The 23247-nt window shown below is 47.6% G+C and overlaps 1 protein-coding gene across 4 annotated transcripts in view; it reads right to left on the bottom strand.

Annotated features, from left to right (window-relative positions):
- Window positions 1–23247, bottom strand: part of ADCY1 (adenylate cyclase 1) — a 107190-nt gene that overhangs the window by 2925 nt on the left and 81018 nt on the right. For 3 of the 4 annotated variants that reach the window (XM_042963061.1, XM_042963068.1, XM_042963076.1), the window contains exons 15-19: window positions 8425–8541; window positions 7831–7977; window positions 7225–7323; window positions 1690–1804; window positions 514–638 (exon numbers count right to left, since the gene is read on the bottom strand). In XM_042963061.1, the coding sequence (XP_042818995.1) occupies window positions 514–638; window positions 1690–1804; window positions 7225–7323; window positions 7831–7977; window positions 8425–8541 (603 nt within the window). Of the gene's footprint in view, window positions 1–513; window positions 639–1689; window positions 1805–7224; window positions 7343–7830; window positions 7978–8424; window positions 8542–23247 lie in introns of those variants that run through there. The other variant, XM_042963084.1, reaches the window with a different exon arrangement.

Genomic DNA, 23247 nt, shown 5'->3' with positions numbered 1-23247 from the left:
GCAGCAGCCACACAGAGGGACAGGCCTCCTCCCCCCAAGGCCCCAGGGCCTGTGGTGTGAGCCCCCGCAAACCTGACCGAGGTCCCGAGAGCCACCCACAGCCCTGCACACCTGGGAAGAGCTGTCACTGCCCCCAAGCCTTGGGGTGGCCGGTCCGGGGGGTCAGGGCCAGGCATCTCACAGCACCCGCCCTTCAAAACCACAGGAAGCCTTTCCCTCTAAGGCAGCCGGGCACGTGGGCAGGGTCCTGCATGCTGGAGGGGCTCGCTGTCTTTGACTGGGACCCCAGCCCTCACCACGCCAACTCTGCACACAGCCATGCGGGAGCCAACCCCCGCGGCCAAAGAGCAAACCAGACAGCAACAACTACGCGCCCCACAGGCCACGGACACGCCGTGCTAGGCGGCGTTCTGTCCCTGCCAGGCCCTGGGGCTCAGGGCCGCCCACTCCCGCCAAGCCGGCCCCCGCCTCTTGCGCCTCGTCTCCCAGCCTCGGCACTCGTGGTGAACTGACCTGGATTCTGCCCTGGACGCCGGTGCTGTCCATCCGACTGGCCACGTTGACCGTGTTCCCCCAGATGTCGTACTGCGGCCTCCGAGCCCCAATCACCCCGGCCACCACAGGGCCCACGTTGATGCCTGGAAAACAGCGTCAGCACCGTCAGTGCCGGGAAGGCTTCCGAGGGCAGGAGTTTTCCCCTCTTGGGGTCGTGGGGTCCTGGGGATCCTGGCACAGTGTCCGGTCCGAAGGGGCCGTTTGGAAGCCTGGGCATACGGCCCCATCCTCATCCTGAATCCCATTCCCTGGAACGGAGACCCCGCACTGCTCAGACGCCTGGCCTTTCGGGACGGCAGTGCACCCCCCACACTGCCGCCCCCTTCCGTTTCCCTGGCTGCGACCCCGCAGGTCTTGTAGGGTATGGGGCCCGGAAACGTTCACGCTATTTCGGGGTGCTCTGAAGTGGGGAACGGAGGCCCCCTTCTCTTCACGTGGCTCAAGGTGTGAGTGCCCATCACCCCTGCAGCCATCCCAGAACTGGGGCCTCCTGGCCCTGCAGAGGCCACGTCACATCGCCCCACACCACACCCCGCAGACTTTTCTGGGTCAGCCACAGGCACTACGTCCCAGCCCAGCAGCGGGGTGCCGGTGTGGTGTGCAGGACGCAGGGCCCAGACAGGGGCCCGAGGGCCACTTCCCCCACGGCTGGTGGGCCAGGCTCCCTGCTAGGTCCCCATGGGGGAGCGGGAACAGAATTTCTGTCTCCTGCCATGTCACTACACGCGGTGGAGTCCCGGCCAGAGGAGAAAGCAGGACGCAGGGACTTGGGCCGGGCGGGCGCCAGGTTCCGCAGACCCCTGCCGTCACCCTCACACTCAGCCTGACTCTTAGGATTTTTACTGGACACTGGACGTCTGAATTCTAGAACCACCACAAGCAACCATTTTTGGAGCATTCCCCCACCCCCACCCCCCGCCGCCCCCCGCCCACCACGAGTGGACTTAGGCGTTTCGTGAGCTCAACAGCAACCCTTTGGGTCTCAGGTCCGGTTCCCAGGACCCTTTCAGAGGCAGCTGTCCCTGTGCCCCCAGGCCGCCCCTGGGAGGTCTGCCCTCCCTCCTGGACAGGAGGGGCCAGGCCACCAGCCCTGGGTGGGGCAGGAGCAGCATGCTGGCGTCTGAGGCCACATACCCACACGGAGCACAAAGTCGTTGTAAGACTGGTAGTTGATTTCATCCAGGACGTCGAACATCTCGATGGCGAAGTCGGCCAGTGTGCTCAGGTGGGAGGAGATGCCCTTCTTGGCCTGCACGGAGCAGACGGGGGGCGGTTACCACGCTTGGGGGGTGCGACCACATGTGGGGGCTGGGACGCTCCGCGGGCACCCCGCCAGGGGCAGGACCTGACCCCACAGGCACAGCAGCGCCCCGCCCACTGTAGGCTGGGTAGTGGCCTGGTGTCAGCCCCACGGGGTCGTGGGTGCACTGCCGGCACAGAGCCTGCTTAGGATTCTTTCTCTCCTCCTCTCTGGACCCCTCCCCAACTCAAGTGCGTGCTCTCTCTCTCAAACTTAAAAAAATATTCATTTGAGACAGCCCCTCTTGTGTAAAACAAAGACAACCGTCAGGTTTTTCTCTTCTTGTGACAGTTCAAGGTTTCTCATTTTTCTCTGTTTACGGGTATTTTACTAGTCCTCGAATAAAGGGAACAGACGCTTTAAAAAACTTAACTGACTTAACTCTTGTCCGAACGGGTTAAGGTCTATCAGTAAATAGAGCAGATGGCCTAGAGAGTCCCGTAGACTGTGCCCCTGCCCCCACCCCACAGTTTGCCTACTGTTCACATCCTGCGTCAGGACCTTTGTCGCCACTGATGCGCCCACGGTGATTCACTATCGTCAACTAAAGTCCACAGTTTATATTATGTGTGTACATTCTACGCGTTTTCCCAAATGCAGAGTTTCGTGCACCCACAAGAGTAGTTTTACTGTCCCACCAGCTCCCATGCCCGCCTGTTCATCCCTCTCCCCCAACCCCGCTGGCAACCCCTAATCCTTCCAGGTCCCCATGGTTGTGCCTCTTCCAGAATCTCCTGTAAGTGGAATCACACAGTACGTAGCCTTTCCAGATCTGCTTCTTGCCCTAGTAAGATGCATTCAAGGCTCCTTCATGTCCTTCTGTGGCGTGAGAGCTCATTTCTTTCTAGAGCTGATGGACCGTAGTCTGTTATCCATTCACCTACCAAAGGGCATCCTGGTTGCTCCCTGGTTTTGGCAATCATGAGTAGAGCTGCTGTAAACATCCGTGTCAGATGTTTCATGGCCCTAAGTCATCTGTCCCTTTGGGTAAATGCCAAGCAGTATTGCTGGAACGTACGGTAAGAGTGTATTTAGTTCTGTAAGAAACCGCCAGACTGTCTGTCCCCCACAGCGGCCACCCCACTCTGTGCTCCCACCAGCGGTAAGCGTCCCTGCCACTTGGCGTCCTCACCAGCGCTGGGCGTCGTCAGGGTTCTGGCCCTTCTAATCAGTGTGCGGTGGTGTCCCATTGTCTTAATTTGCATTTCCTTGCAGACGCCTGATACAGAATATCACTTGCATCATATGCAAGTGACATGTCTGGATTTTGTGCCCACTTTTTAACTGGGTTGTTTTCTTATTGTTGAGTTAGGGTTTGATGCAAGCCCTTTATCAGAGAGGTGGTTTGCAAAGATTTTCCTTCAGTCTGTAGATTGGCATTTCATGATAGTATTTCCCGCACATATTTAAAATTTTCAGTTAGGTCCAACGTAATGATGATTTTTCCATGGGTCATCTAAACACTGATCACAGAGGTGCCTGGGCAGCTCAGTCGGTGAAGCACCCAACTCTTGATTTTGGCTCAGGTCACGATCTCACGGTTCATGGGATCGAGCCCCCACATCAGGCTCTGCGCTGACAGTGTGGCGCCTGCTTGGGATTTCTTTCTCCCTCTCTCTCTGCCCCTCCTCTGCTCACGCTCACTCTCTCTCAAAATAAATAAACATTAAAAAATAGCTTGGGGGCACCTGGGTGGCTCAGTCGGTTAAGGGTCCGACTTCGGCTCAGGTCATGATCTCACAGTTTGTGAGTTCAAATCCCACGTCAGGCTCTGTGCTGACAGCTCGGAGCCTGGAACCTGCTTTGGATTCTCTGTCTCCTTCTCTCTCTGCTCCTCCCCTACTTGTGTTCTGTCTCTCTCTGTCTCTCAGAAATAAATGTAAAAAAAAATAGCTTTAAAAAATAAAATAAATAAACACTTAACACCAACCCAAGGTCACCTTGATTTTCTCATGTGATTTCTAGATGTTTAACACTTCTGCCCTTCACATTGAGGTCTATGATCCATTCTGACGTAATTTAACCCATTTTGTGTTAACATCTCTCTAAATACAGGTGTGTACTTGTTCTGGCACTGTTTGCTGAAGATTACCTTTGCTCCATTCACTCTTCTGTCAAAGAACTGTTGACTCTGTCAATGGGAGTCTGTGTCTGGGCTCTCTATTCCATTTCGTTGATCTAGTTGTCCGTTCTCCCCAACACCACATGGTCTTGCTCATGGCAGCTTTCTTTCTAGCAACCCTAAAGTCCGTAGTTCAGTTCTCCAACTCGGTTCCACCTCTGCTGTCCTGTGTTAACGGCTCTGCGTGTTTTGCCTCGTGTAAACTTAGGGCCAACTGGTCAATATCACACAGTGACATGCTGGACTTTTGAGCGGGATTGCAGGAAATCTATAAGGTCAGCAATAACTGGCCTCTTGACCTTGAGTCTTCCTATGCAGGAACGTTCCTTCTACACCTGTTTGATCTCAATTTCTTGCATCAAAGTTATACACTTGCCCTCATAGAGATCTTGTTGTAATTATTTTTTAAATGTGCACCTAGTATTTAACTTGGGGGGTATGCAAATATAAGTGGCACTCTTTAATTTCAAATTCCACTTGGGCATTGCTGGTATGTAAGGAAGTGACTTTATTAATCTTGTTTCTTGTGGTTGCTTATTATAGACATTTGGGGGATTCTTTTTTAATGTTCCACATATATAATCATGTCATCTGTGAAGAGACAGTTTCTCCTCCCCAGTCTGTATACTTTTACTTCCTTTTCTTGTCTTATTGCGCTAGCTAAGTCTTCCAGTATGAACGTTGACTAGGAGTGGTGACAGAGCATTCTCGCCACGCTCCTGATGTGAGCATGATGCTTTGTTTGTCATCATTAAGTATGATACTAAACTACACCTTTTGGTAGATGTTCTCTATCCAGTTCACGAGGTTTCTATTTGTAGAGTTTCCTTACGTTTGTTGTTTTTTAAATCAGGAATGAGTTTGGATGTTGTCAAAATGGCTGTTCTGCCTCAATTAATTGATGTGATCATGTGATTTCTCTTCTTTATCCTGTGGATACAGTAAATTTCATTAACTCATTTTGAAATGTTGAACCAGCTTTGGTATTCTGAATAAATCCAACTTGTTTGTGGCGTATTATTCTCTTCATACAATGTTGGAGTCAATGAACATTTGTCGAAGACTTCCACATCCATACTTGCGAGAAATACTGGCCTGTGATTTTCCTTCCTTGTAATCGATCTGGTTTTCCCATTATTGTAATACTGGATCCATAGAATGAGTTAGAAAGAAATGAATTAGAAACTTCTATTTTCTGGACGAGAGTTTATAGAATTTGTGTAATCTCTTCCTTAAATGTTCAATGAACCCATCTGGGCCCAGTGCTGTTTTGGAAGGTTACCAATTATTGGTTCAATTGTTTTAGTAGATACGGTCTGCTAATATTTTTTATTTCCCCTTGTTCAAGTTTTGGTAGATTGTGCCTTTCAGAGAATTGGTCCACTTGGTCCAGATTATCACATTTGCGGGCACAGAGTTGTTCATAACATACCTTTTCATCCTTTTACTTTCCATTGATTCAGTACAAGTGAATATTTCTAATATTAGTAACTTGTGTTTTCTTTTTTTCTCAGTTAGCATGGCTAGAGGTTATAAACTTTTTTGATTTTTCAAACAGCCAGCTTTTAGTTCCATTGATTTTCTTTGGTGCTTACCTGTTTTCAAGTTCATTGATTGTGCTCTGATGTTTCCCCCGATGCTCACCACAGATTTATACTGTTCTCCTTTCTGTAGTTTGCCAAGGCGGAAGCTTACACGGTTGATTCGGGATCATTCTTCTTTTCTAATATATGACTTCAGGGACGTAAGTTTCCTTCGGAGGGCCTGCTGCATCTCGCAGGTTTTGTTCAATTGTATTTCCATTTTTAGTTAGTTCAACACGTTTTTAAGACTTCTCTTGAGAGTTCTTCTTTGACTCATGTCATTTCGACAAGTATTGCTTAATACGCAAATAAATAGTTTGGAATTTTCCAACTATGTCCCTATCGATAGATTTCTAGTTTAATTCCATTTGGGTGTGAGAACACACTTTACATGATTTCAATTGTTTTACACTCATTAAGGTATGTTTTATGTGCTCTATCTTGGTCAGTGTTCCGCTTGAGCATGGGAAGAATGTGTATTCTGCTGTTGTTGGATGGAGTTGTCTATGGGTGCCAATTACATCCAGGTGCTTGATGATGCTGTTCAGTTCAACCATCTTTGCAGATGCCCCCTTGGCCCTGCCAGTGACCAAGAAGGGTGCTGCAGTCTCCAACTGTAACAGTGGGTTCATCGATTCTTCCCTGTGATTCTATCTGTTTTTGCCTTACATATTTTGACACACTGTTGTTAGATGTATACATGTTAAAGATTGTTATGGTTTCCTAGAGAATTGACTCCTTTATCATTTTGCAGTCTCCCTCTTTATTTCTGTCTCATAATTTTCCTTGATCTGAAGTTTGCTTTGTCTGAAATTAGATCACTACTTGAATTTTGTCTTATTAGTGCTAAAAGGGTATCTCTTTCTACATCCTTTATTTTTAAGGTATCTGTGTCTTTAAAGTGTGTTTCTTGGGGCACCTGAGTGGCTCAGATGGTTGAGCGTCTGACTTTGGCTCAGGTCATGATCTCAAGGTTTGTGAGTTCAAGACCTGCATGGGGCTCTCTGCTGTCAATGCGGCCACTTCGGATCCTCTGTCCCCTTCTCTCTCTGTCCCTCCCCCACTCGTGCTCTCTAAAATAAATAAACATTTAAAAACAAATAAATAAAGCATATAGCTGGGTCTTATGCTCTTGGCCACTCTGTCAGTCTCCTTTAACTGGCATATTTCCACTCACATTTAAAATGATTACTGACATAATAATCAATGGATTATTATGAATTAGTATCTCCCATATTTATAACTGTTTTGCATTCATTGCATTTTTTTTGACAACTTCCTCTCTTTTCCTGCCTATTTTTTTAGAGGCAACCTGAAGACATTATTCACAGTTCTGCACTGGGAAAGGGGAACACTCCACGGTGCCCAGCTGGCAGGACTGGGGTGCAGCTGGTGGGGAGGGAGCAGGGCTGGTGGGGAGGGAGAAGGGCTGGTGGGGAGGGGGCCAGTGGGGCGGAGCAGGGCTGGAGGAACCCCTGTGACTGGCCTTGGTGCCGATGTTCTATGGGAGAGTGTGTCTGGAGACAGCTGGCCACTGGACGGACAGCCCACGGGCCGCTGCTCTGACCCACTTATCAGGCAGACTGGGGCTCAGTGCAGAGCCTGCCCAGAGTTCCGGAGCAGTCTGGGGCAGAACTGGGACCCAGTCCCCGAGCGGCACTCACCTTGGTCCCAGTGGTGGGCGCCAGCCCCACAGCGGCCATGTAGGTGCTCCCGATGGTCTTGATCTTCTCCAAGTCCTTGTAAAAGTCTTTGTCCATGAGCTTTGTTTAAAACGCAAAACTGTTCAACGTTACATAACATCTTAGAGAAGCCACTTTGAGAGCAAGCCCAGGGCAGGGGGAGCGAGTGCTGAGAAGCAGTGTGTCTTGTCTGTTGCAGGCACCAGACAAGGTCTGGGGAGATCTGAGGGGCTCTGGCAAGGGCGTGGGAAAGAGGAGCCCAGGAGGGACCTCACAGAGCGCAGGTGTCATGCAGCAGTGACCTCAAGGTCACCTGGAGGAGACGCCCCAGGGCAGGGAGCGGGGCAGGTGCAGACCCCAGGGTCGTCAGCCCGAACACCCCATTTACTAGGTAGGGGACAGGCGTCAGCACCTGCCACGGGAGCTCAGTGCCCACAGGTGGCGAAGGGCCCTCCTCCAGGGTCAGGGTCTGCCTGGACCCCCCAGGGGGACAGAACGTATGAGCCTCCTCCCGGTTCCGTGTGCAGGGAGCACGCCACGCGGCGGGCACAGTGCAGACGCGGCCTCACAGCGGCTGGCAGCCCTCACCTCGTCGAAGTCTGCGATGATCTCGTTCAGGAGACGCAGACACTCCACCCCCATGTTGTTGCCGTCCAGCTCGATGTAGAAGTCGTCGAAGTTGGGGATGGAAGCAAACATGACGCCCACCTGTGAGTAGGACTGGTAGTACAGGTCCTGGGGGCAAAGTTCAGATCAGCCATGGCGCCCAGCCATGGCACCAGGGGTAGCACGAGGGGCCAGGGGGGTGGGTGGGGGGGGACAGGAAAACAGCCCTGGAACCCTGGATGCTCTCTAGCCAAAGCCGGTCAAGCTGGCCCCGCCTTCAGCCTTCGAGGTCTAAGGCACTGGCCAAGCCTATTGTTGAGCTGACAGTTGTGAGCCCTGCTCTGCCGGATGGTGGGTTCCTGAAGCCTGCAGCCTATGAAGGCTGCTATGCTCCCTCCCAGGACCAATCCCAGGGGCTTCCCAGGGCCCAGCCCCACCTGTGGCCTGGGCGTGGGCAGAGGGGACCCACCCAGCCTCGGTGCTTTGCGATTTTAAGCAGAGACGTGATGGGAGGGTCACTCCGGGTGGGACCCCGGCCGGAGCAGGCGGGGTGGGGGGGGCAGGAAGCAGGCTCACCATGTTGCGGGGGTTGGACATGAGGAAGTGCTGAGCCACGTGGGCCGGCAGGAGGTTGAAGAGAATCCTCTTGTTGTCCAACTTCACCCTCTCCATGTCGTCTCTCTCCTCCTCTGCCTGGGGACAGACCCTGCGTCACCCACTGAGCACTTCCTTCCCCCACACCCCGCATAGGCTCCCCCAGACCCCTCCCAGCCGGGCGCAGCTACTCTCCTCAGGACCATCAGTCCAGCCACACCCCCGCCCTTGACCTAGGAGGGGGACCCTCAGCCCCTCAACCCTGCGTGACGTCTGATGTCCTGTCCTACCTTCCGCCAGAACCCTGCCAGGTCAGTTCAACCGGACCCCTCAGCCCCAACATTTCCCCTTTGGGATTTTCTGTCCAATGACCCCCTGCCTCTTCCTTGGTGATAAGCCCCCGCCTGTCTGTTCTGTCCCTGTCCCGATGGCCCTGAATGATACCTTTCTTGCCAGTGCGCACAAATGCCATGGATCCCTTTCCTACAACGCCTGGGTCTCTCTAACCACCCAAAGTAAACTCCAAGGGCACCGATCGATGGTCTACACAGGCTCCTCTCCACCCCCACTGGGCAGAGCGGTTACATCAATGTCACTGGGGTCCAGAGGAACCACGAATTTCTGGGTTAAGTCCCCAGTGCTGATCAGCTGGAACTTTCAAAGGGGAAATGGGGAGATTCAAACTTTCAGTGGGGCCTTCACCCCATTTCCAGAGTATACACCCAGCCACCTTCTGGGGTCCAGACCATGAGACATGTGGGGGACCTGGGGTGCAGCACCTGGGCGGGGGACCTGGGGCGGGGGACAGATCCAGCACGTGCAGACTCCCTGGAGCAGGGGTGAAGCCCAGCGGGGCCCCACCGGGGTCTGCTGCTGGGCGGGGGGCGGGGGGACCTCTTAGCGCCAGGGCCACGCACAGACTAATGAAGCCCGTGGCAGCAACCCCGCCCAGCAGCCTGTGGCAGCCACACCGGCCTTCAGGGACCAGAGCCACCAGGTGGCCGCTGGCTACTCATCCTGGATCCAGCCCGACCTGGGAGAGGAGTGGCTCGGGGAACATTTCTAGGGTGCGTCAGCCCCATGGACACCGGACTCTGGGGATAGTGACAGTGGCACAGTGAGGCCCCGCTGGCAGCCTGCGGCCTGGCCTTCAAAGCTGGGTGTCCTAGGCACCACTCCCCAGTCCCCACTGCATGATCAGGTGACACGCTCCGGCTTCCTCATCGTAAAATGGATGTAAAATACTCAATTTTAGGGGCCACGCTCCTTGTCGACGGTTAGGGGAATGTGTGCTATCTACTCAACCTGGACTGTCCGTTCCAGGAAACTCAGTAAAACGTTTACCAATTAAAGTGAGAAGTGGGGGCTCCCAGAGGCAGAGCTGCGGCAGCGGGACAGGGGGACGCCCGGAGCGCGGGGGACGCCTGGAGCACAGGGGACAGCGCGGCGGGCCAAGAGCCCCGGGCCTCCTCTGGGGGGGTGCGCTGGGGAAACAACCCGGGCCGTCTGTTATCCAGGAGCCTGGAGACGGGACAGGTTCCACTTCCCCCTCACAGCGGGCAGTCAGGCAGCAGGGGGCACAGCAGAGGGAGCCCAGAAGCAAGCTAGGAGACGAGCCAGCCTCTGCAGGGGGGAGGCCACGGCCATCAGAGCAAGGTGAGCGTCAGAAGCAAGCCAGGAACGTCCGCTAGGACACACGCAACTCATTACCCGTGACAGTGTGCACTGACAGCCACAAAAGAAAGCTTTTCGCAGGAGGAGATAAAAAGGAAGTAAACAGTAGTTTTACAATAGCAGTTTTACTCCGGCCCTAAAAATTTTGCTGTCCCTGAAACACTGTTTGTGTTAATGATACCTTTAGAAAAGCAATGTAACTAAATACGCTTTAACTTTGTAAAATAAAGAATCTTGGCTTATCACCTTGTGAGCAAAAGCTTTGGACTTACGTTCAGTTTATTTCAACGGACTTAACAATTCATGGAGATTTACAGCCCATCAGAGTAGCTCTCTTTAAAAAAAAATCATTGTCTGAGGGGCGCCTGGGTGGCTCAGTCGGTTAAGCATCCAACTTTAGCTCAGGTCATGATCTCACGGATCGTGGGGTCAAGCCCCATGTCTGGCTCTGTGCTGACAGCTCAGAGCCTGGAACCTGCTTCAAATTCTGTGTCTCCCTCTCTCTCTGCCCCTGCCCCACTCGTGTTCTGTCTCTCTTACAAAAAATAAACATTAAAAAACATTTTTTAATAAAAACTAAATCATTGTCTGTTTTTCAATCCATCCCCAGGTGCGAAGGTTTACATTAAATGCGATGGGGAAATTTCCATCTTCTTACAAACTAAGCGGAGGAAGTTGTGTTGTTATGTTTACAACAAATTAGATGAAAACCCACTGAAATCCTCTTCCGGCCAGGAAACTGTAAGTATTGGTAGGAAGGAGCGGGTGTGGGTGACACATGCCATTCCTGTCAACACACGGGAGACACATCCACACCCACCGTCAAGCTGTTCCCTCCGCGCGAGCACTTGTTTCCAAAGGCATTTCCCTTCTCACACGTCAAAATCTGACCTTGGACCCTAAGGGACAGAATGCAGGAGCTGGCATCTCGGAAATTACTCCCCAGGGTGCACCTACCAACAGGCACATGGCACCGAGAAGGGCCGACAGGCTGGGAGCACCGTCTCTCCATAAACAGAACAAACCAGAACAACATAACCTGGCAAGTCCCAGATCGGCTGACGCTGGTGACCGGTGGGCTGTGTGTGCCGTGACGGTTACCGTGACCCCCACAAAGTGCTGCAAAGACTTTTTGTCCAACCAATCAGCCCCGCAGACCCTCCCAGCGCCTGCAATCAAGGCTGTGCTCACTCAAAATGAACAGCCAGTCACACTCTTCCTGGGAAGCGATGTCCCTGCCTCCTCCTGGAAGTGATATCTGGCTGGAGGCAGGTGCTCATGGCCAGCTCATTCTTCAAACAGTGGGAAAGTGCTTGTTTTCATTTCCAGAACCCTGTGAACAGAGCTGTTGATGCTGCACAAGCATCCTCAGGAGACAAGAACCAACAGGGCACGTGCAGACGCCAAAAGAGATCTGTGACCAGGATGTGGCTCACAGGATCATGGAGGCTGAGCAGGTCCCACCTCTGTTCTCCACCAGCCGGGTGCCTGGGAGAGCTGGCGGTGGGGGTTCCATCCAAGCCCCAAGTCCCGACAACCAGGGGAACCAAGGGCAGAAGGCTAATGTCCCAGCACAACAGTCTGGTAAAAGGGGCTGGAATCTTCCTCTTTTTGTTCTTTTTTTTCTTAATTTTTTTTAATGTTTATTTATTTTTGAGAGAGACAGAACATGAGCAGAGGAGGGGCAGAGAGGGAGACACAGACTCCGAAGCAGCTCCAGGCTCAGAGCTGTCAGCACAGAGCCTGACGCGGGGCTCAAACAGAGCACGCACAGAGCATGAGTGAGGTGTGGGACAATTTCCGAAGGCCTGATGCATGTGGAGTCAGGGCCCCTGACAGAGAGAGAGTGACAGAAAAACATCAGAAAAATAATGAATGAAATTTTCCAAAATTTAATGGGAACTTATAAACCCACAGATCCAAGATGCTCCACAAACCTCAAGCCAAAAAGCATGAAAAACGATATCAGCGTGCATCACAATCAAGCCACTTAAAACCAGGGATAAAGGGCAGATCTTAAAAGACACCAGATATAAAGACATGTTACACACATAAAGATGACAGCAAATTGCCGGAAACGACCCCAGACAAGAGCCAGAGAACACCTTTAAAAACTTTTTTTAATGTTTATTTTTGTGAGAGAGAGAGAGAGAGAGCGAGCGCATGAGCCAGGGAGGGGCATAGAGAGAGAGACACACACACACATGGAATCCAAAGCTGGGTTCAGGCTCTGAGCTGTCAGCACACAGCCCGACGTGGGGCTCGGACTCACGAACCACAAGATCATGACCTGAGCCGAAGTTAGACACTTAACCGACTGAGTAGAGAATGCCTTTAGAGTGTGAAAGGGAAAAAGCATCATCAACCTACAGTCCTATCCCTGGCACACGTATCTTTCAATCACGAAGGCAAAAGAAAGACCTTGTCAGACACACAAGATTTGAAAGAATGAATTGTCATCAGACCTGCAAGAAATGTTAAAAGTGGTCCCTCAGGAAACTAGGCAGATACCAGATAGAAACTTGGACCTTCACAGAAGAATGAAAAGCACCAGAAATCATAACTATGTGGGTACTAAAAATACTATCACTTCTAGGGGCACCTGGATGGCTCAGTTGGTTGAGCATCCAACTTTGGCTCGGGTCATGATCTCACAGTTCACGAGTTCGAGCCCCACGTCGGGCTCTGTGCTGACAGCTCAGAGCCTGGAGCCTGCTTTGGATTCTGTCTCCCTCTCTCTCTGCCCCTCCCCTGCTCATGCTCTGTCTCTCTCTCTCAAAAATAAACATTTAAATAAAAAATAAAAAAATACTATTTCTTCTCATAAGACGGCTTTAAATATAATGAAACGTTTATGATGGAAAAATATACGTTGGAGTTCATAATACACGTACACATAAAATCTATGATGTCAACAGCAAAAACCTAGCATGGGAGGAAGAAACATACGCTTCTGCAAGGTGGAATATCCTCAGCTGAAGACAGACGATGGTCAGTACCCACTGAAACGATACAACAGGGGAGGAGCTAAGATGTCAGAGCAGGGAGAGGACACTGGGCTCGCCTCATCCCTCAAACACAGCCAGACAGATCTCAAATCACTCTGAACACCCAATAAATCGCTCTGAGGACGGTCAGAACAAACGGCACAACTGGAGGGTGAGGAGAGGCCACGTCTGGAAGGTAGGAGGTGCAGAGACGTGGTTAGGGGAGAAAAGGATCATGGGTGTTGCAGAGGAGAGGGAGAAAGAGGTCACGGAGACAGGCGAAAGAGAGAGAAAGCCGCAGGGAATCACGCAAGGAAAATACTTCCCCAAAGCCATGGATGGGGAAAACAAGACGGGCTGACTATCTATTGTGGGTTTTTACAACCAGTGGGGCTCAAAGACTGGGGCTTTAGGGGTCCACGGCGTGGCGGGTGTGGAGCCCTGAGTGTGCTCGTGGAGAAGCAGGGCAGAAGCCCGGCAGCAGACAGTGTGATCTGAGGATGCCCTGGGACACGCTGGGACAGATGGTTCCCCCTTCTTAGGGCACACCTGGGAGAGGTGGCATTGCCTCTCTGGGGACAAAAGAGCCAGCGGGCACCACCGAGCTGCCCTGTTCATCAGCACAGGGGCAGAGACACCTGCTGAGGGCAGCTCCACTGGACATCGGCTTTCTGTTGTGCTTTACTCCAAACTCCAAGCTCTTGCGCCTTGCTGCAATGGCCCTTCTGGGACAAACACGCATCAGTCCCAGTGCGGTGAGACCCTACCCCAGAGGACTGGAGCAGGTCTGCACCACACGAGGTTTGGAGTTTTAAAATTCAGCTGGGCTTCCGGGGATAGAGCCCAAGATGCACTGCGCTGTCGGGTGGGCAAATGGCCCAGACACAGACACGTGATAGGAGATTGTCCGCTCTTCTGGGAGGGCTTCCTGGACAGCAGCAGGTGCAAACTCCCCTCTTCAAGGACGAGCGAGGGGGCTGGCACCGTTTCTCTCCCCCACCCCTCAGCATAAACTGACTTCAGGAAACGGCACAGAGCCAACAGCGGCAGCCTAAATTGCTTACGCCAAGTCCTGCCCCCCGCCCTGCACCCCGCAGGTGCTGCTTTTTTCTAGGGCAAGTGTGCCGAGAACCGGAGCAGCGGGCCCCTCCCCGCAAAGACCAGCACAAACCCCCACATGCACCAAGTTTACTGACCACAGAGGGCTGCAAAGCTTCAGCTCTAATAGACACAGGACCTAGCCTCTTTTAACAAGCAGATCAGAACACACCTAGTTCAAACTCATCACATTGTGGTCAAGGTCCAAGCACTGCCCACGGCAGGCAAGGACTAACTCTGCAGAGGGCTGAGCTCAGGGAGACAGCGGCCAAAACACAGCAACAGAGAGCACACGGCCCAGACCACAGACACTTTCCCACGTGCCAGGCCCTGGACAGTATGTAACCCCTTCTTAATAAAGCCACCGCTCTCGGGAGCAGGAAATATGACAGGATTTCCACAGCCACAGAAGAAGACACAGACCTAGACGAGCTGCCAAGATGGAAGAATTCATCCTAAAGAACAAGGAAAGGTCACGGCCAGGGGTCTAGGCACAGATGTAAGTCATATGCCTGAGCCAGAATTTAAATTAATAATCGTGAGAATCCTAGCTGGGCTTAAGAGGAGGATAGAAGACACCAGGGACATCCCTACTGCAGAGATAAAAGTTCAAAACCAATCAGGCCAAAATGAAAAACGCAATCAGCAAAACTGACTGGCTGTAACGACAATGAAGGCGGAAGAAGCAGAGACACAAATAAGTGATACAGGAGATAAAATTATGGGAAGAAGAAGAGGGAGAGAAAAATATTAGATCATGAATGCAGACTTGAGGAGCTCAGCAACTCCTTAAAGCTTAATAACATTCATAAGATAGGAGTCCCAGAAGAAGCGAGGGGGAAACAGGGGCAAAAGGTTTATTTGAGCAAATTATAGCTGAAAACTTCCCCAATCTGGGTAAGGAAACAGACATCCAAATCCAGGAGGCACAGAGACTTCCCATCAAAATCAATAAAAGCAGGCCAACACCAAGACATATCGTAGGTACATTTGCAAAGTATAGTGATAAAGAAAAAATCCTAAGAGCAGCGAGACAAAACAAGTCCCTAACTTACAAGGGAAGACCCATAAGGCCAGCTGTAAATCTCTCCACAGAAACTTGTGAGGCCAGAAGGGAGTGTCACAATATATTCAGTGTGCTGAATGGCAAAACTATGCAGCCAAGAATACTCTATCCAGCAAGCCTGTCATTCAGAATAGAAGGAGAAATCAAGAGTTTCCCAGATAAACAAAAACTAAAGGAGTTGACGACCACTAAATCAGCCCTGCAAGAAATATTAAAGGGGGTCCTTTGAGTGGGAGAGACCAAAATCAACAAAGACTAGAAAGGAACCAGAAAAATCTCCAGAAATGACGATAAAACAAGTAATAAAATGGCACTAAAGTCATATCTGTCAATAATTACTCTGAATGTAAATGGACTAAATGCTCCAATCAAAAGACACAGGGTATCAGAATGGATAAACAAAAACCCCAAAAAACAAGACCCATCCATATGCTGCTTACAAGAGACTCATTTTAGACACAAAGACACCTCCAGATTGAACGTGAGGGCATGGAGAACCATCTATCATGAAGTCAAAGAAAGCCAAGCAGTCATATTTATATCAGGCAAACTAGATTTTAAACCAAAGACTGTAACAACGATGAAAAAGGGCACTATTTCATAATAATAGGGTCTATCCAAGAAGATCTAATGATTGTAAATATTTATGCCCCCAACTTGGCGGAAAACAGATGTGTAAATCAACTAATAACAAACACAAAAGAACTGATAATAATACAATAATACTGGGAGACTTTAACACCCTACTTACAACAATGGACAGATCATCTAAGCAGAAAATCCACAAAGAAACAATGGCTTTGAATGACACACTGGACCGGATGGACTTAACAGATATATTCAACATGCCATCCTAAAGCAGCAGAATACCATTCTTCTCAAGTGCACACGCACATTCTCAGAATAGATCACATTCTAGGTCGCAGATCAGGCCTCAACAAGTACAAGAAGACTGAGATCATTCTATGCATATTTTCTGACCACACCACAAAACTTGAAGTCAACCACAAGAAAAAAATTGGAAAGACCACAAATACATAGAGGTTAAAGAACATGCTAACTAAAGGAAGCATGGCTAAACCAGGAAATTAAATAAGAAATAAAACAATTACATGGAAACAAGTGAAAATGAAAACACTATGGTCCAGAGCCTTTGGGATGTAGCAAAGGCTGTCCTAAGAGGGAAGTATATTGCCAATACAGCTCTAAACTCAAGAGGCAAGAGAAGTCTCAAGTATACAACCTAACCTTACACCTAAAGGAGCTAGAAAAGGAGCAGCGAATAAAGCCTAAAGCCAGCAGAAGAAGGGAAATAATACATATTAGAGCAGAAATAAATGATATGGAAACAAACAAACCAAAACCAGTAGAATAGATCAATGAAACCAGGAGCTGGTTCTTTGAAAGAATTAATAAAACACATAAACTCCAAGCCAGACTTCTCAAAAAGAAAAGAGAGAAAGAGAGAGGACCCAAATAAATAAAATCACAAAAGAGAGATAACAGGTCACAACCAACACCACAGAAATACAAACAATTATAAAAGAATATTATGAGCAATTATATGCCAACAATTTGGGTAATCCAGAAGAAATGAATGCATTCCTAGAAACATATAAACCACCAAAACTGAAACAGGAAGAAACAGAAAATCTGAAAAGATTGATAACCTGCAAAGAAGTTGAGTCATTAGTCAAAATTCTCCCAACAAACATTAAGTCCAGGGCCAGATGGCTTCCCAGGGGAATTCTACCAGACATTATAGAGTTAATACCTATTCTCAAACTGTTCCAAAAAAAATAGAAATGGAAGGAAAACTTCCAAACTCATTCTACGAAGCCAGTGTAAACTTGACTCTAAAACCAGACAAAGATTGGACTAAAAAGGAGAATTACGGGCCAATATCCCTGATGAATGTGGATGCAAAAATTCTCAACAAGATACTAGCCAACTGAACCCAACAATACATGAAAAGAATCATTCACCACGATCAAGTGGATTTATTCCTGGGTTACAAGTGTGGTTCAGTATTTGCAAACCAATCAGCATGATATGCCACATTAATAAAATAAAAGGATAAGAACCTATGATCTCTCGATAGATGCAGCAAAAGTATTTCACAAAATATAGCATCCATTCTTGATAAAAAAAAAAAACATCAACAGTGGTGCACCTGGGTGGCTCAGTCGGGTTAAGTGTCCAACTCTTGGTTTTGCCTCAGGTCACGATCCCACGACCCATGAGTTCAAGCCCCACATCAACCTCAGTGAGGAGTCTGCTTGGGAGTCTCTCCCTCCCTTTCTCCCTGCCCCTCCTCTGCTCACTTTCTCCCCACCCCACCCTCTCAAAGTAAATAAATAAACTGGAGGGAAAAAAAACTCAACAAAAGTAGGGATAGAGGGAGCATACTTCAAACATCATGAAGACAATTTACAAAAAAACTCATATCTAAATATCATCCTCAATGGGGAAAAACAGAGCTTTTCCTCTATGGTCAGGAACAAAGACAGGGATGTCCATTCTGACCATTGTTATTTAACATAGTGCTGGAAGTCCTAGCCTCGGCAATCAGACAACAAAAAAGAAACAAAAGGCATCCAAATCAGCAAAAAAGAAGTCAAACTTTCACTATAAGCAGATGATACGATGTGCTATGGAGAAAACCCTAAAGACTGCACCAAAAAATTGCTAGAACTAATACATAAATTCGTTAGAGTCACGGGATATAAAATCAATGTACATATACGTTACAATTCTATATACCAATAATGAAGCAGCAGGAGATATCAAGGAATCAATCCCATTTACAACTGCACCAAAAACCATAATATACCTAGGAATGAACCTAACCAAAGAGGTAAAAGATCTGTATTCTGAAAACTATAGAACACTTATGAAACAAATTGAAAAAAATGCAAAGAAATTGAAAGACATTCCACGCTCACAGATTGGAAGACCAAATATTGTTACAATGTCCACACTACCCAAAGCAATCCACATATTGCCTGCAATCCCTATTGAAATACCACCAGCATTTTTTGCAGAGCTAAAATAATTCTAAAATGTATATGGGACCAGAAAGGCCCCTGATAGCCAAAGAAATGCTGAAAAAGAAAAGCAAAGCTGGAGGCATCACAATTGCAGATTTAGGTTACATTACAAAGCCTGTAGTGATCAGAACAGTATGGTCCTGGCACAAAAAGAGACAGACACATGGATAAACGGAACAGAACAGAAAACCCAGAAATGGACCTGCAACTATGTGGTCAACTAATCTTCAACAAAGCAAGAAAGAATATCCAATGGAAAAAAGACAAATGGTGTTGGGAACACTGGACAGCATCATGCAAAAGAATGAAACTGGATGACTCTGTTATACCATACCCAAAAAGAAATTCAAAATGGATTCAAGACCTAAATGTGAGATAGGAAACCATCAAAATCCTGGAGGGGAACAAAGGCAGTAACCTCTTTGACACTAGCTGGAACACCTTACTAGAACACGGCTCTGGAGGCAAGGACATCAAAACCAAAAATGAACTATTGGGACTTCATCAAGAGTCTCACAATGAAGGAAACAACCAACAAAACTAAAAGCAACCTACTTAATAGAAGAAGATATTTGCAAATTACATATCCAATAAAGTGTTAGTATCCAAAATCTATGAAGAACTAATCCAACTCCAAAACCAAATGATCCAGTTAAGAAATGGGCAGAAGGCGTGAATAGACATTTCTCCAGAGAAGACATCCAGATGGCCAACAGACACATGAGATGTTCAAAATCACTCATCACCAGGGAAATACAAATCAAAACCATGGTGCAATACCACCTCTCACCTGTCACAATAGCTCCAATTAATAACACAGGAAACAATAGATATTGGTGAGGATGCAGAGAAAGGGGAACCCTCTTGCACTGCTGGTGCGAATGCTGACTGGTGCCCCCACTTTAGACAACAGTATGGAAGTTCCTCAAAAGTTTAAAAATAGAACTACTACCATACAATCCAGCAACTGTACTACTAGATATTCACCCAAAGGACACAAAAATAAAGATGTGAACGGGGCACCAGAGTGGCTCAGTTGGTTAACTGTCCAACTCTTGGTTTCAGCTCAAGTCATGATCTCATCATTTGTGGAACTGAGCCCCACATTGGGCTCTGTGCCAACAGTGCGAAGACTGCTCAGAATTCTGTCTCTCTCTCTCTCTCTCTCTCTCTGCTCCTCCCCTGATTGGTCTCTACCTCTCTTTCTCAAAAATAAATAAGGAAACATTAAAAAATACAGATTTGAAGGGATACATGCATCGCAATGTTTACAGCAGCATTATCAACAATAGCCAGATTATGGAAGGAGCGCAAATGTCCACTGACTGATAGATAAAGAAGATGTGGTATATATATGGAATGGAATATTACTCAGCCATCAAAAAGAATGAAGTTTTGGGGTGCCTTAGTGGCTCAGTCTATTAAGTGTCTGCCTTCGCCTCAGGTCATGTGAGTTCAAGCCCTGCATCGGACTCTGTGCTGACAGCTCAGAGCCTAGAGCCTGCTTAGGATTCTGTGTCTCCCTTTCTCTCTGCCCCTTTCTCCCCCTCTCATGTTCTCTCCCTCTCAAAAATAAACAAACATTAAAAAAAATTTTTTTTTAAAGAATGAACTTATGCCATTTGCAATGACGTGGATGGAGCGAGAGTGTGTTTTGCTAAGAGAAATGAGTCAGTCAGAGAAAGACAAATACCATATGATTTCACTCATGTGGAATTTAAGAAACAAAACAGATGAACATAGGGGGTAAAAAAGAGAGAGAGGCAAGCCAAAAACCAGACTCTTAACAATAGAGAACACACTGAGGGTTGCTGAAGGGGAGGTGGGTGGGGGATGGGTTAAATGGGTGATGGGCATTAAGGAGGGCACTTATGATGATGAGCACTGAGTGCTATATATAAGTGATGAAACACTAAACTCTACTCCTAAAACTAATATTACACTGTATGTTAATTGGAATTTAAGTGAAAACTTAAAAACAAAAATAAATAAGGAGTGCCTGGGTGGCTGTTGGTTAAGCGTCTGACTTTGGCTCATGTCATGATCTTGTGGTTTGTGGGTTCAAGCCCCATGTCAGGCTCTGTGTTGACAGCTCAGAGCCTGGAGCCTGCTTCAGATTCTGTGTCTCCCTCTCTCTCTGCCCCTCCCCCCGACACATTCTGCCTCTCTCTCTCTCTCTCTCTCAACAATAAACATTAAAAAAAAATTTTAATAAAATAAAAACAACAATAAATAATACAACAAAGAATTACAGCTAAAAAAATAGAGGAAGGGAGGAAGAAAGAGAAATAAATTATAATAATTACTATCATGAATAAGAGAATCAATAATTATTAATGGAATAATAAAGATTATTTTATATTTTAGTCGAATAATAAAAATATTTAACTAACTTAAAACAGGCAGAAAAAGAGGAAAAAGAAAACAAAGAACAGATGACCAGATCAGACAAATAGGAGACAGCAAAAGATTAAAATCTAACTGCATCAGTAATCACATAATTGTAAATGGTCTGAACAGCTCAATTAAAAAGGCAGAGATTTATAAATTGGATAAGTCGACAAGGTCCAACTGTATGTTGCTTGTAAGAAATCCACTTTAAGTAAAAAACAAATAGATTGAAAGTAAGATGATAGAAAAAAATACATAACGGGAGCTGGATTACCTATATAATATTGCATAAAGTAGACTTCAGAGCCAAGTACATTACCTGGGAAAAGAGGTTGTTTCCATAGTGATAAGGGGCACAAGGGTTTCAGCTTACCAAGAGGACATAATCCTAAACACTGATGCACCTAGTAAGAGATCGTCAAAATACAGGAAGTAAAAATTGACAGAACTGCACAAAATTCTGCCCATAGGTATAGTTGGAGACTTCAATATCATTCTCTCAAAACTTGGTAGAATGGGAAGAAAGTCCATAAGGGCACAGGAGACCTAAGAACACTCCTGGCCAACTTGACCTCGCTGACATTTATAAAATACACCATCCAACAGACACAGGATGCAGCAGGAACGATACAGCAATTCTCAAGAAATTTAAAAGGATTCAGAGAGTATGAGCCATACTCTCTGACTATGGCATAACTAAGCAGAAGTCCGTAACAGAAAGGTCTTTGAGATTATTCAACAAAAATATAATCTTCATAACGTTTGGTCCCAAGAAGAACCCAACAAAACAAAGAAAGAAAAGAGAAAGTTCTTCGAACCAAATGAAAATGAAGCCACATATAATATCAATATTTATGGAACTAAAGCAGCACTTGGAGGAAATTTTAGAACAAAATCCCTGAATCAGAGAAGATACAAATCATATTGAGAAACTAGCAAATACAAGTAATCTAAACCCAAAGTCATCAGATAAAAATAAAGATCAGAGTGGAATTTAAGTGAAATAGGAAACAGAGAAAAATCAATAAAACCAGAAGCTATTTCCTGAGATCAATAAAATGTATGAGGGGCGCCTGGGTGGCGCAGTCGGTTAAGCGTCCGACTTCAGCCAGGTCACGATCTCGCGGTCCGTGAGTTCGAGCCCCGCGTCAGGCTCTGGGCTGATGGCTCGGAGCCTGGAGCCTGTTTCTGATTCTGTGTCTCCCTCTCTCTCTGCCCCTCCCCCGTTCATGCTCTGTCTCTCTCTGTCCCAAAAATAAATAAAAAACGTTGAAAAAAAAAATTTAAAAAAAAAAAAAAAGTAATAAAAATAAAAATAAAATAAAATGTATGAACTTCTAGTCACACTGATCAAAAGAAGTGTCTACACAATCCTACATCAGGAGGAGAAATGGGATGTCACTACAAATCCTACAAATATTAAAGGGAAATAAGGGAGGGGTGCCTGGGTGGCTCAGTCGGTTGAGCGCCCGACTTCGGCTCAAGTCATGATCTCACGGTTTGTGGGTTCAAGTCCCGCGTCGGGCCCTGTACTGAGTGTGGAACCTGCTTGGGATTCTGTGTCTTCCATCTCTCTGTCCCTCCCCTGCTCATGCTCTGTCCCTCTCTGTGCCTCAAAAACTAAAATAAAATAAAACATTAACGGAGCAAAAAAGGAAGAGTATGAACAAGTTCGTGTCAGCAGACTGGACAGCGTTCAGGGAATGACATATGTGTCCGAAGCTACCTCAGAAAGAAATGGAAAGCCTGATGGCCCTCCATCTTTCAGGAAATTGAGTTGAGTTAAAATGTTCCCACTCTAAATACACACACACACACACACACACACACACACACACACTCACACACCCACGCCCAGAGGGCTTCACTTCCTCAAACATTGGAGGAAGAAACGACACCAATTCTACAAACTCTTCCAGAAACTTGAAAAGGAAGGAACCCCCCGCTTTGTGAGGACTGCTTTACTCTGACATCAAAGCCCTCTTGGCCTAGAGAACTACAGAACAACGTCACTCATGAACACTGATACTCTTACCAAATTTTAGCAAAGTGAATCCCAACAATACATGTAACCGTAACTACGTCACACCCAAGCCCACGCCTGGGCCACCTTCCGTCTGAGAGTGGACAAAATGGTGCCAGTACCAGTGGGAATCCCACTCCAGGGTTAAGCATTCACTGGCAGAGAATGTTGCTCTACCATCGTCATCATGATTATCTACTGAGCGCAAAGGAAGGAACCACACTGGAAACAAAGCATCATGACAGCCCCAGGTTAGGTGGGTTTATGTGACCAGCCTGGTGTCAGTAGATAATTAACCCCCAGGCTCCGGCCCGGCCGTTTCACAATAGTTTGTGATGTGACTGTGATGTGTACATGACAGACGTACCTACCCAGGGGGTAATCGGGCAAAGTCTGGAAACTTCCTTGTTTTGCTGGGTTTACGGGAAACTTAGGTGACATTTCTTGTCACACATCTTTGGAAAAATGTGTCAGTGTGTTCCCTGTAGGCAACCCTTCCTCATGACACAGGGAGGG

This window comes from Panthera tigris, chromosome A2 (assembly GCF_018350195.1).
Source record: "Panthera tigris isolate Pti1 chromosome A2, P.tigris_Pti1_mat1.1, whole genome shotgun sequence".
Lineage (NCBI taxonomy): Eukaryota > Metazoa > Chordata > Mammalia > Carnivora > Felidae > Panthera > Panthera tigris.
Note: the sequence above shows the minus strand (reverse complement) of the source record. Positions and strands in the feature narration are given on the sequence as shown.